General features: G+C 50.9%; 1 protein-coding gene across 7 annotated transcripts in view; it reads left to right on the top strand.

Annotated features, from left to right (window-relative positions):
- Window positions 1–14229, top strand: part of AFDN (afadin, adherens junction formation factor) — a 134551-nt gene that overhangs the window by 110277 nt on the left and 10045 nt on the right. For all 7 annotated transcript variants that reach the window (XM_082634310.1, XM_082634314.1, XM_082634311.1 and 4 more), the window contains 7 exons: window positions 363–428; window positions 617–690; window positions 1064–1182; window positions 2571–2765; window positions 3369–3460; window positions 3790–3957; window positions 5810–6730. In XM_082634310.1, coding sequence (XP_082490436.1) covers window positions 363–428; window positions 617–690; window positions 1064–1182; window positions 2571–2765; window positions 3369–3460; window positions 3790–3957; window positions 5810–6730 — 1635 coding nt within the window. The remainder of the gene's footprint in view (window positions 1–362; window positions 429–616; window positions 691–1063; window positions 1183–2570; window positions 2766–3368; window positions 3461–3789; window positions 3958–5809; window positions 6731–14229) is intronic.

Raw genomic sequence — 14229 nt, 5'->3', positions numbered from 1 at the left:
TTTGTATTAAGGTGAGTAGTAGTGCTTGCTGCGAGCGTGGCTCACGTACCCTTGTGCCGTCAGGACTCATCTCTGCCTTCAGGACTGCAGGTCGGTCGTGGTCGCCTCACCAGCCGACTGGTAATTGACTGATTTTTCAGGAGTAGTTTTTCTTAATTTGGAAAGCCAAAGTAGGTGCATTTCCTGTTAGTTTCTTTATATTTACCGGAGTGTTAATTCTCTTAATATAGTTTTTGCAATTCTAATTTTCATGTAAAAACAATAGCTAAGACTTTACTTACAGTCATCTATATGCATGTTTTATTTTTACGTTTCTTACTGTGTATTTTCAGTGCGGTGTTTTCCACCCTGTTTTTGTGTAGGGTGCTGGTCAAGACAAACTTGGAATCTACGTCAAGTCTGTTGTAAAAGGAGGTGCGGCTGATGTGGTGGGTATGACTCTTAAAGCGCCAGCTCGCGGTGCGTCCTGTGTTTAACAGACGACACGCGATGTGCCGGCTGTTGTAGTTTGTGGAAAACCCAAGTCTGAGCGTACTTATCGTTGGCTTCCTCTCCCCCCTTCTCCCTCTGATGTCCCCTCTCCTCTCCTGTCCGCATGCCTTCCGGGCGCGTTCAGGACGGGCGGCTGGCTGCAGGTGACCAGCTCCTCAGCGTGGATGGACGGAGTCTGGTAGGACTCTCTCAAGAAAGGTATCGTTTCTTTATTTGTTTAAAGCTTAAGAAGAGCACTTTTTAGGGATATTTCCTATTAAATTTTGGAATTGGAAGACGAAAAACCATGCTAAAAACTATGCCCTTCCTCTCTAAGTGTAAAAGTCTTAGTGTACATGAAAATTATGTATTTTAGTCTGAATACGTTTCTTTGACTCTTAGCACTGCTGAAATTTCTGGAAATCATCTACTGTTCTTATCGATAATCAGAGGGAGGGAGTCTGTCAGAACTTGACTCAGGCTGGCGGGTGAGGCCGGCGGGCGTGCTGGCCGCGCTGTGACCACAGGCTGCCGTGGTGACAGGACAGGTGCCTGAATCACGTCTCTTACAGCTGTGATGCTCTCTTCCCAGGGCAGCAGAACTGATGACAAGGACAAGCTCCGTGGTGACGCTGGAAGTAGCAAAGCAAGGAGCCATTTATCACGGTCTCGCTACCCTGCTCAATCAGCCGTCCCCCATGATGCAGAGAAGTAAGGACTGCGGTCGCTGCCGCCCCCGTTGACTGCTGCTAGTTTTAGCTCATGCTTACTGAGCACCTGCCGTGCGCCAGGCTTTTCCCAGTCGTGGCCTCTTCTGATACTCACAGACCCTGTGGAATAGGCCCTGTTGTCGTTATTACCCCGGTTTTAAAGAAGGACGCGAGGCTGAGCACGGTGCCCAGGATTACTAGATCACGGGCTGCCGGGGCCAGTGGCGCTACGGTGGTGGTAGTTTATTAGGGCCCCCCCCCAAGAGCCACTGACGATGTGCACACGCCTGGTGACTGCAGGAGACCCCACACGTTCCACACGCCAGCACTCGGGGCACTTGGTCGGTAGTAAGTGGAGGAGTGACTTTTCATCTTTGACAGACAAACACGGGATGTAAAGCCTTCAAAGAACAAGTAGAATTCTCTCCCGAAGGAATGTTTACACGCGTGTGTATGAATAGTTGTTTCAGTCTTGCATGCTCTGAGAATAGGGCATGATTGTTATGTAGAGAGTTCACTTTAACTAAAAAGCTCAGTTTTTGAATAAGTGACTTGTTGGTGGGAACCGTGGTTTTGTAGGTACATCAAAAACCTCAGAATAAAATCAATATCAATGTGGGGCTTTGTAAAGAATTAGTTGAGAAACCAGGGGAAAACCATTATGATTCCCATTGTCTGTTAAATCACCACGTACTGTGCATGTCCTTGGCCGGCTGTGTGCATCCCCAGAGCCCACGCCTAATAGTGACTGCAGCCGAAGCACTGAGAGCCTGGACCAGGCGAACACAAGGCCTTCACACGGCTGTGGTTTCGCTTTTTTCATGACATGCTACTTAACACATTGGTTGTCTAACGTCTTAGCTTATAGTCATTTGAAAGAAGCAAACGAGATGATGAGTTTAGGACCAACGAGGGAAACTGCTGGAATAACTAATAGGTCAGGGCCGTCGAGGGAGAGGACAGGAAAGCTAACGAGTAGAGAGTGAGTGATCACAGCGGTGACAGTGGTCCACGGTGAGGACCCCAACCCTGAGTGATTAAAAGAATTAACACACATTTGAAAAACTGAGGGAAGTGTATTTATGTTTCAGCCAGAAAAGTCACTTTAACAGTAATCCTGTTACCTGAGCAGGTAAGCTAGTGAGAAAATGAGCTTTGAAAGAGTAGTTTTTCTCATCCGTGACCCTTAAATGTTGCTTTCTTTGAAAACTTCCTAGAGATTCTTTAGAAAGATTTTACTTTTATATAAAAATCACCTCATTTCTTCTGGTAAAAACAGATTCTTACTTGTGGAGTTTTAAATATTTGTAGCTTCACCTTTCCTTTAAAACTCAACGGTGTTTAAGATGTTGAACAAAGGAACAGATCTTGAAGGTGTTTTGATTTCAGTTTCAGATCGTCGTGGATCAGGTAAACCCCGACCAAAGAGTGAAGGTTTTGAGCTCTATAATAATTCAGCTCAAAACGGGTCCCCAGAGAGCCCTCAGATGCCTTGGGCGGAATACAGTGAACCAAAGAAATTGCCCGGCGACGACAGGCTGATGAAGAACAGGGCTGACCACCGCTCCAGCCCCAACGTCGCAAGTAAGAGGAGCCTCGCGGCCCTTCTCCCGTCGAGATGCGCGCCCCCCGTCCGCCTGCCCGCCCCCCCCACGTGCCCGCTCACAGCCAGAGGGAGGAGGGTGCCCCGGGTTTGCTGCGCATTAAAAGAACATTATTACCTGCGTAGATTAGCCAACTGGGATGTGTTTTTCATGAAAGATGCTACAGCTAAGGTGCTAACAGGAAATAAAAACTAGTCCGGGAACTTTGATTCCTGGATGCTCTGGGCAGGTACACTGATGAGGGGGAGCACAGGTTGGTGGATGCCCCGCGGGGCAGCAGACGGTCTTTATGGTGTTAAAGCGTTGTCAGCAGGAAGCAGCAGCTTCCTGGGAGGAGACATGCCCCAGATACCAGGTTCGCAGATACAGCTTCGTGGCTCCGGGCTTTTGACGATTCAGGAGGCGGGAGTGGGCGAGGTGGGCCCTCACCTCCACGCGCCTTGTTTCTGTGTCTGTGCTCTCGACACCTCGCTGGTGGCGTGCACGCGCCCGGCGCGAGGTTACTGCCTGTAAAGAGCTCTCACGATGTTAAGTCGGGCTTGTTTATTTAACATTGGCTTTCTTTCCTGTTTTCCACCGACAGATGAGCCCCCTAGTCCCGGCGGGAAAGGTGCCTATGCCTCTGGGACAGCGGCCAAGATAACGTCCGTCTCCACTGGAAACCTCTGCGCTGAGGTCTGAGACGTGAGCACACAGATGCTCCGACAGCAGACCCTTGGGTTCCCCAGGGGGCCTGAGTTATTTAGGAAAATGTTCTCATGGTTTCTGGTTCCTGAGTGTTTGGGTTTTGAATTTTTAATATAATGGGTAAATGAGCTTTCAGTTAGTAAGTCGGGGCAAAATAAAATGTTTTTTAATTATTCTCAGTACAGGATCGAACACTTAAAATTTTTAACACCGTTTTTAAAATACACGGGTCCTACTAAGAGAAGTCATTGGAAATTAGATCAGCCTGTGGTACAGACTGCGGAAAGCTCAGCTTCCTTCCCTCTTCCCGTCTGCAGGAGCAGACCCCTCCTCCCCGAGCCGAGGCCTACCCGATCCCGACGCAGACCTACAGCAGGGAGTACTTCACCTTCCCGGCCTCCAAGTCCCAGGACCGCACGGCTCCTCCTCAGGAGGAGAAGCCCCACGTGCACACGCACAGCAGCCACTCCGGCACTGCAGTCCAGGTGAGAGGGGAGGGGTCCCGGCACACCCTCCGCCCTCAAGGGGACCAGCTTGCGGGAAAACGGGGGGGTTTCCGAGGCACAGGTGACAGTGTCTGCAGCGCGGCACTGCTGCTCTTCCTCTCCTTGCTTCTCTCACGGGTTTTGTGGTCACCTGAGGGAGAGAGGGCATAGGGGAGAATACTGGGCGTGAAAGGCGGTTCTCTGCTCCCTTACTGAAGGCTTAACTAGGGTCTGTAGGCGAGGCTCACTGATCCTGGAGTGAGCGGGGGGGCGGGGGGGGCGGGCGGGAAGCTGGAGGCGTCCCCGGCACTCGGCACACATCGGCGGCTGTTCCAAGCCCCGGGAAAGCTGAGACGGCCGTGGTCCCGCCCGTGAAGCTGAAGCTGGGGTGGGATGCTCACCTAGACCGTAATTACGTGAGCTGGGTTCTGAGCTGAGGGTAAGAGGCCCGAGGAGGGTCGCCTCGGCAGGGGCAGCGTGAGCGAGGCTGGGAGGAGCCCCCTCTGACGGCCCTGGGCGCGAGTCGCCTGGCTGTTCTGTTCGCCCTGAGGCAGACCCCCTTCCATGCGTGGAGGCACGGGGGTTGGACAGTGCCCGGGACCTGCATGCCTACGGCCTGTGAGTGCTGTTTGCCTCTGCCTCACAGCGTGGGTAATAAGCACCGGAGGAGGGCCAGGGAGTTGAAGGGTCACTTACATGGATGTTGAAATGACCAAGAATTTGACAGCAGTTATCGGGGGTGGGGGGGTGAGTGGGCACCAGCAGCGAAGTGAAGTCTTCGAGGAAAGCGCAGGATGACTCCGTTATCACTGGACCGCGAGGGTTAGCAGGCGTGTAGTCTGGATGCACGGACTCCAAAGCTTTATACTCGAGAAGTGCCTTCCACACGTAGCAGGCAGTCTGGTCACGCTTTTATGTGAGCTGTAGATCGTGTGCCCAGTAGTCAGAAAGCTGCGCTTCTGCGCACACGGCAAAGCTGTAGAAAATGTGGGAAGTAAGTGTTCCATTTTTCTAGCAGGCTGCTGGTTTTTCAAGTGATATATTTCATTTTTTTTTGTTCTTGGTGTGCCTTTTGAGAAAAGGGAAATAGTTTATTTTCCAGATTTGTGTCTTCAATTTCTACTCATTAATAGGGCTGGAAAGAAAACTGTTGGGCTGGGACATCATAGCAAATCATTTTCTGTCACATCACGCCACTTTCAGACATGCCTCTTCCTCGCGCAAGACTAGCCTCGGAAGCAGGTGTACTCACTGTCTCGTACACGTGCAGCGGGTGTGTCCCGCAGATCATCCCGCCGCCTTCCTGAGACTCGGGTACAGGCTCATCCCTGCTCGCTGCGCCCGGCGCTCGTGGGCCCGTGGTCAGCTGGCGGGACTCAGAAAGTCGCGGATGGATCACGTGGCTAGGATTTGATAATTAGTCTGAACGCTAATTAGAATGTTACTGCAGAGAAGTAGTTCTTGTCGCTCTTCACGACACCGGACTAAGCACATTCCTCTGCTCAAGGTCAGCCCCGTGTCTGGCACCGCAGTGGAGACGCCGGTGAGGCCCCAGAACAAGGACAGTGCCGGACGTGAAGAGCCCGAGCCTTTGCGCATTTCGCTGTTTGGCCATTGATGCGGAGAGGACGCGCCGCTTTCCCTTTTCCCCGACAGCTTTCTAACAGATGGAGACGTCCTCTGGGAAAGCGCCGTCGCGGGATTAGCGCTGGGCGCAGGCAGCCTGGGCCCGTCCTGTGCGCTCACCGCACACTTTCCCTCACTCCTTTCTTCCCGAGCTGAACTGTTTATGTACTTTCAGTAACTTCTGACGGTGGCTGAAACACAACGGTTTCCCGTTTTCCTTTTCCAGCGTGTGACCCGGTCCCAGGAGGAGCTCCGGGAGGATGTCGTCGGGTACCACCTGGAGCGGCAGAGGGTGGAGGCGGCGATGGAGCGCAGGTCTGACGGCGGCGACGCGTGGCTCAACCAGGGCTCCTCGCTGGGCTCCAGCACGTCCAGCCAGGAGCACCTGGGCCCCCCCTCCAAGGCGGGCACCCCCGCGTCCACGCTCACCAAGAGTGGCCCTGGGCGCTGGAAGACCCCAGCCGCCTCCCCGCCGGTGCGGACCGACCCGCCCCCCGGGCACTACGGCGCCAGCGACGGGGACGGAGGCCCCGCGGACTCGCCCCTCCCGCCGCCTCCCACCGGCGCCCAGGTGGCCGCAGAGCGGAAGAAGCGGGAGGAGCAGCAGCGCTGGTACGAGAAGGAAAAGGCGCGCCTGGAGGAGGAGCGCGAGCGCCGGCGGCGGGAGCAAGAGCGCAGGCTGGGCCAGCTGCGGGCGCAGGCCCCGCCCCCCGGGCCGCCCTCGCCCGCCGCCCCGCCCGCCCCTGCCCGCGCCCCGGACACCGTCATCCGGGAGCTACAGCCCCAGCAGCAGCCGCGCACCATCGAGCGCCGGGACCTGCAGTACATCACGGTCAGCAGGGAGGAGCTGGCCTCGGGGGACAGCCTGTCCCCCGACCCCTGGAAGCGGGACGCGCGGGAGAAGCTGGAGAAGCAGCAGCAGCTGCACATCGTGGACCTGCTGAGCCGCGAGATCCAGGAGCTGCAGGGCAAGGCCGAGCGCTCGGCCGAGGAGAGCGACCGCCTGCGCAAGCTCATGCTGGAGTGGCAGTTCCAGAAGCGGCTGCAGGAGTCCAAGCAGAAGGACGAGGACGACGAGGAGGAGGAGGACGACGACGTGGACACCGTGCTGCTCATGCAGCGCCTGGAGGCCGAGCGCAGAGCGCGGGTAACGGGCCGGGCAGGCGGGCAGGCGGGCAGGCACGCGGCACGGGCTCCCAGCCTCCGCGGGGCGTGGGCGTGGCCGGAGCTGCTGTCCTGCGGCGCTGGGGCGAGATGCTCTGGGCACGCGCGCTGGAGAGGCGCTGGTTCTGCGCGGTCAGACGGCGCTTGACAGCTGTGGGGCGCCCACTGGCTGCGGCCGGCTGGCTGGCACGTGGGTGGAGAAGACGCGTTAATAACCGGTGATCACCGTGATCAGGGGTTGGCAACGTGTCTTTCAACAGCCGCAGAGTAAACGTCTCTCAGGCTCTGTGGGCCGGACCGGCTGTTAACTGCCCCGCTCTGCCGCCATCGCCGGCACACGGAGGCAGGCGTGCTGTGCCCTGAAGCTTCATGCCGGGACGGGCGGCCCCTGGTCTCCATGGTCCGCGCTCCCCAGGGGTAGCAGAGGGGCGGTTCACAGCTGCAGGGTCAGGTCCGATGTCACGGCCCAGATAGATGGAGACCCTGAGTGTTATTAAAGTGCTAAGCAATTCCATTTCAGTGGTAGCTTAAAGGGAGTGAGAACTTAGGATTTTATTCATGGTTCTCCATGTTCTAAAAATAATTTATATTCCTTTTGTGTCAAGTCAAAGAAGAAAATTTTAATTTATATTAGTTTAATGCAGTCGCTTGTTAGAATGCCACATCTGAGGTTCTCTGTTACCCTGTGTATCAGGAGAGTTGTCGACAGAGAAGCATTTACTGGTATTAATTTGCAGCGAGTGCTAGGGACCATTTTACGTTAATGCATTTTAGTGATTTTTTTTTTCCAGATATAATGCAGTATTCTGAGAAAAGACAGCAAAGGGCATGTCCTTTTTGTCTTTTGGATTTTGTTTCTAATTCCACCTCTGATGCCATCTGTACTGGAGACCTAAACCAAGGGTCTCCTGTCCTGTCAGACCCTTGAATCTTTCCAGCACAGAATGAAATTCAATCCTAGACCCTCGGCAGTGAGTGCCTTGAGCTGGCACTGTGATGCCTTTTCACTTTGCTCTGTGAATTATTTTCCTGGAATGTCACCGCCCACACTTCTTGTTAGCTACGTGTGCTCAAGCAGACGTATATGTAACTTGGTCCAAAATTCAGCTGGAATCCCTCTAAGGAAACTTAAGTGTCTTAAGTGAAGGTCTAAATGGTAAACATTACATTGTTTTATTAGTACTTTCCAAGTCATCAGTAGTAAACGCCCTCAAAAACAACTGTATTTACCATTAATACTGTTTTGTTTGAAAGAGCAACTGTTTGTGAAGAACTGATTACTTTCAGCATAAGGGTCCTTTGAGCTATTTCCACCTTCTGGTCAGCGCTCTGGCCCGTCTGTAGGGGGTTAGCGGTGTGCCCGTCACGGCTGCCACCCCTGCTCCACCCGGGTCCTAGAAGACGCGCTGCAGGTGGGCTCCCCGAGAGGCTGCTGTGGCCGTGGCCCTGGGGCTCTGTCCGCACAATGCGAGGCAAGAAGGCTCACCTCTGCCACAGCCTTAGCTCTGAATCTAAAACTGATGTTTGTGGTAAATAAGTGGACGTCATTAATATTTACTGTTGAGGGAAAAGTTAGAAACCACGTTGCAGTATTTCTATAATTATTCTTTTCTCTGAAGGCTAAAATTTTATTGAATATCTCTCAGTTTTTCCAAATGATTAAAACACTGAATATTTCAAAGTCCCTTAGTATGAATTATGATATTTTATGATAGTTTAAAGTATCTGTGTGTTTATCATTACTTATTTTAAGATTAATATCTTAGTCTCCAAATAAGAGAGCTAAGGGAAGTTTTACTCTTTTTAGTTGCTGCGTGTCTTAATAATAAAGCTCAAGGATTTAACACCATGTGGGCATTTTTCTATTTCTGAATACTGGAAATTGGTCTGTAGTTTCCTTACTTTTCTCACTGGGTTGTCCTTCAAACACAGATGGAGCATGAGAACCACAGATACGCTGGTGGCGGATACAGATCTAAACTGAACCTTTTTCACACTTCATCTTTCTTTTTTTTTTCCTTCTCTGTTACCTGCAGCAGACTGCTATGCCAGCAATCTCTGTTCTAGATTTGGTATGTTCTTGTTTCTTTCCCTTGGGTACTTTTTTCCTGTCTTGATTTCCTTTTTTTCCTTTTAGTGGTGGTGGTTTTATGTTTTCAGTAGATCTGGTTCTCAGGGGTGTCCTAGATCAGGATCTGTAGTTCCCTGACTCTAGAAGCATGCTTTTGAATGTGTTTAGATTTAGTTATTCTTTGCTTTTCTCTGTTACTTTTTAAGTGTTACTTACTGTTTGTTTATGGTTTTGACCTTTACTCAGTTTTAGTCATAAAATTCGTACTCTGTATTCTTACATACTCATAAATACATAGGCAAATGAGAAATTTTGCAGTGAGTAATCTATTGTTTTTTTGTTACATTAAAAATACATTTTAAGTATTCATTATTAGAAGCTCAATTCAACTGGTATTGACATTGTTTGCCAATTAAGATGTAACTGTCTAGGGTGTAACTGTCTGTTGGTAGAGAGAGAGGAATTTCCAGTAAACATTTATTCTGTGTTTTCTTCAATAACACCACATGATTTGAGTTCAGTTTATCGGGCATACCAGTTCATTGCCAAAAAATACTTGAGGTCACATTCTACTGTAACTGTAATGTGTTTTATGTCCATATTGGGGAAATTGAGATGGTCATTTAGTGCCCCTCATGCTCGAGGGTGGTACCTCTATCACCTGCCAGACACTCATGCTCTGGTGTATTGATACTGACTTTAAGTCAACATTTATTGTTAGTCAGCTTTTAAATGACATAAGGCCAGTATCTGACAATACTTTAAAAAAAATCTCTGAATCCAGGTTTGACTCTAATGGCCTTTTCACCAAATAGCAGTCCTCCTTTTTTTGTTTTGTTTTGTTTTGTTCTTTTTTTTTCAATTTAAATAGCATGATGGCAGTGTCACTCCAAAGGGAAACCTCTCTTGAAAACATCTGCTCTCCTCGATGACTGAGAGGGCTTTTTTCTGGGCTTTGCGTTTTTCTCTGCATGAGACAGAGATGAGAAGTATCTGCTTCTTTCCCTGCCTCTCTGTGTTAAGGTGTCCGTATGGAAAGGGGTGGGAGACACCAGTCAGTCTCACTTGTCTCTTCAGGTACCAGGTCCTTGTCACATGCGTGCAGGCCAGGCAGCCTGGGGCCTCAGCTTTGAGATGCGCTGACTGCGGCCCCAAGAGAATCCTGTGTCGGGGCGGGGCGGGGGCGGGGTGAGGGGGAGCCTGGTGGTGACAGGTGAGTGACAATACCCAAGGGTAAAGGGTGCACTAAGATTTTTATTTCAAAGGCGTAGTTCGGGGGTTTTCTTCCTTTAAAAGATAATTATTTCGAGGGCTGATGGTGACTGTAAGCACCATGTTTCCAAGCATTTCTTAGCCTGATTTCCCAGTAGAGGTTGAGCTCTTGCCTTGTCCCGGGGGCTGTTAGGCACTGGGCCCCCCAGGGACGATGGGGACCAGGCACAGGCGTGTGCCCACTTGTGTAGGGCCCTGCCCGTGCGGTCTGTAAGGCCTTTCCTTAGGCTTTGTCCCGGGATTTTTGTGGTGACGCGTGGGATAAATGGGAGCTTCAGAGAGGTGGCGAGGCTGCCCTGGCGGCCCTGGTCCCCGGGGCCCTGAGTGTCCGTCGCCCCGCGTGGGCCCGGGCCGCCCTCCCCTGCGCTCACCTACTGCCTCCCGGACCCAAGCCTCCCGTGCACTTGCGTGTGGGACAGTGAGCTGCCATCCGCTGCACCTGCAGCCTTCCCGCTGCACCCGACTCTCCCAGTCGCCCAGTCTGGGGAGCCTGCGGCTGCCATGGTGCCTCTCCCCTCCCTGCGGAGGGATTCCCAGCTTCCTGGGAACCTGACCACCTGCAGGGTGGCTCGCTCGGGCCGTGCTCCCTTTGCAGACTCTCCTGCACACGGCCGCCGCCGCCCGGCAGGTCGCAGAAGCCCCGCGACCCTGCAGCGGCCCCCTGCCCCTCGAGAAGCGCCCCGGGTCTCCCGGCCCGCAGGACGCCTCCCGGGCCCAGCCGCCGCCCCCGGTGCTGCGGCCGCGCCTGCTGGCCCTGCTGACCTCTGAGGGGCAGCCGGTCCTGCCCCCTGCAGACAGGAGGGGAGCTCAGCCTTCACTGCTCTAGGCGGCTGGGTGACCGCTTCTGCGGCCCTCTCGTCCTCCGTGACAACTGTGATGTGCGCAGACGAGACGGGCAGCGGGCCTGGTACCCGACACCGTGTAGACTGAGAGTCGAGATCCTGACCGGAATATTCTGGGTTCATACTTAGTGTTCTTTGTGCTTCACGGAAATGTCTGCTGCTCATAAAACGGTTCCTGCGAACCATCTTTCAAGGAGACGCTTCCGAGGCCAGCGGTCTCTCAGCTGGCCCGTCGCAGTTTCGTCTGCTGCCAGCTGAGTGGTTCATCTTCTGTCTCGGATGACCCGACAGCTCACGGCAAGAATCCCTCCCCCTTGGGTAGAGCAGGGAGGAGGTGTTTTCAGAGACGCTGTGGGCTGCCTTCTTGTTTGGCCTTTACGTAGAAATTGGCCATAGCCCTCCGGAGCGTCTCAGGCACGGAAGCAGTTGAATTAGAAGCTTTGTAGAAACTTCAAGCAAGAATCAGTAGGAACCCTAATGGAGAGTTGTACCTGCAGAGGGGTCTGTCTCAGAAGGCAGCAGAGCGTTCTCTGCCTGCTCAGGTGGGAGACCCTGCCCAGGACGTTGAGGCTGGAGGGTAGACACAGCCCACCTTCGGGAAGCGTCAGTTTTATTCAAGGAGGAGAAATAAGTTCATACTCAAACCAGCATGTGTGCGTTTGGGAGTAGAACACGAAGTTCCTGTGGTTGTGTCGGGGAGAACAGCTGCTCTAGGCGAGCTTCACATGTCTGCTCTGGGCTGCTGTGAGCCACGCTTCTTACCTGTCTCTGCCGCTGGAGTAGGCCAGCACCTGTGGGTCTTCCCTTAGAATTCTGGACAGAATCATGTTCCTTCAGTTACAAAGAAGGGGACGGCTGCACCCGGGGAAGGGAGCCCCACGGACCGAGGGCCGAGAGCTGGTGTCGTCCAGTGGCCGCCCTTCCGCTGTTTGCTGATGGGAAGGGCCCTCCCTCCAGGGGGAGATTCCTCCCCGAGACGGGGCGCGGCAGGAAGCTGCAGGCAGCTGCGTGTGCTCGGACAGGACGCCCGAGTCCTGTCCTGATAAGTGGCCTATCGGGGGGCCTCTTTATCTGGGGGCCTTAAAGTTTTTTTAGGGTATTTTTTAATGGGTGGGAGCATAAGCAAAAAAGGCAGAGAGAAAGGGTGATGTGCTTGACAGACTTGGAGTGGCTCTTCAGAGAAAATGTCAAAAAGTAAAGGATGTTTTGGCCCCGTTTTGTATTCAGATATTTCAACATGAAATTAAAGATACAAGTGACTGTATTTTTGTGGTACAAAAATATAAAATATAAACACACAGATCTCAGCATACCATTTTTTTAACTATCTTTTTCGGACTGCCTCGGTATCGCAAGGCCTTGGGTCAGGCTTGCGTGCTGCTCTCAGAATCCCAGCCTAGTTCTTGGTTGGAGTAGCTTCAGTCTGGGCTGTACTGACTCACTCTATAAGAATGATGACTATGTCTCTTCAGTTCTAGTTTCCCCAAGTAGAACTTCCTACGAGACCGTTTTGATAGCATGCGACTTTTCATTCCTTTAATGTGAAACAGCGAGCTTGTCTGCTTTTCATGTAACCTCGCAGTGTTAATGCCCAGTCACTGGCTCTCAGAAGCATTAACTTCCCAACTTAAGTTGAAGTGCCCTTTAACTGTTGTGAGACGTAACCGACACCTCAGTGTACCACCCGGGTCTGTTACGTGTGGAAAAGTAAGAGGTTCTCTTTTCTCTCTCCCTTTTTTTTGAGTAAAGCAGCATATTTTTGAAAAACAAAACAGTCTGTGTTTTGAAAATGAAAATACGTGAAACAGCTTACCAAAGAGTGGAAAGAAACTGCCTTAGTTCTAACAGCACTGGTTCATTTGCTACCTTAAAATAGAAACCAGTGGAACAGCACAAGGGGAGGCTCCTTGTTTACCACCGTCAGGATTTTAAGAGAAAATGCCTGTTTATAGATTTATAAGATAGAGTTCTATACCTTTAATTATGAGAATTGAAATTGTTCTGATTTCTTAAAATTATACTATTTAACTTAAAAGAGCTAATTCAGTGTATACTGCTTTTCTTGCTCAGAACCTGCTTTTAATTAGGTCTAAAAAGTACTGATATAACATAATGAAATTAGTTTTTGCTTTATTGGGAAACAGAAACACCTCTGTTGCATTCATGCAATTTTACGTTCTTCCATAAATTACTTTTCTGTAGATGTTTAATGTGATCAATTGCTGTTTTATTTTGTTATTTTTATTTGGGTGCTGTTTCCCATAATTTGTGCTGATGACTCTAAAATTCGTGGTAGTCCTTTCCTCTGCATTTCCACGCAGCAGGGCACTTCTGACTGCTTCCTTGCTGCTTTGCTTCTTAATCATTAGCATCTACTCCTGCTCCAAAACCTCCAAAACCTAATAATTATCCTAGCATCCCTCTGGGCTTATACCTAGAGTATACTAAAGAGGCAGTTAAATTAATTTGTCTCCTTGAGAAGGGAATTTTAATTTTTTTCTGAGATGTTTTATTTTTGTTTGCTGACATGAAAAAGCGTGATGACACAAGTTAGTTACTTTCCCACCAGATACAGTTTTTGTTCCACAGAAACCAAGCAAGAGTCAAGTTGTTCGGTTTTTGCTTTTGTTTTTGTTTAGGAAAAAAATACACTCCAACAGTTCAGATCCAGAAGTTAACACTTTTTGGTTTTGCTATGCATAATCTATGGAATAACTAGTGATTATACAGATGCTGAAGTACACCTTGAGTGATTTTATGTCAGGGATTCCTGCAGTGCTTAGAGGTTGAACTAGATGCCCTCAGTGCTATTTTAATTTAAAATTTTGAGTCACCTCTTGTGCCACGCCCAGGTCTGGAACAGAGAAGAAGTAAATGGCTAATGCGAGCTTTTCCAAGTCGCCGGTTACCTTAGGCTGTAACTACAAAAGTAGCCGTAGCCTACGGACATGGCAAAAAGAGACTCTTACTCTGTTCTCTGCTAGTCAAATGCGCTTTAAATTCACGGCTCCCTAAGGCATTTTCGACCTGTAGTGTACAGAGGAATGTGACCAGGAGGGTACAGGAGCTGAGAGCCGAGTAGAATACGTCTTAGGTGTTTGAAGGTGTCCTTAAGTATTTGAATGGTATGAAGGACAGATATTAAATTTGTTTTGATTGTGTCAGAAAGGCAGAACCTGAAGGACGAAAAATAGACAGCGATGCGGTGATGAATTTTAGAACAGCAGGAAAGCTTTTGGACTAGTAGTTACCAGAAAATGGAGTACACTGTCCTGGGAGGCAGGCTGTAGGCCCCAG

Source organism: Mesoplodon mirus, assembly GCF_964341445.2.
Source record: "Mesoplodon mirus genome assembly, chromosome: 10".
Taxonomy (NCBI): domain Eukaryota; kingdom Metazoa; phylum Chordata; class Mammalia; order Artiodactyla; family Ziphiidae; genus Mesoplodon; species Mesoplodon mirus.
The sequence above is the reverse complement of the archived record's forward strand: the minus strand, read 5'-3'. Positions and strand labels throughout refer to the sequence as shown.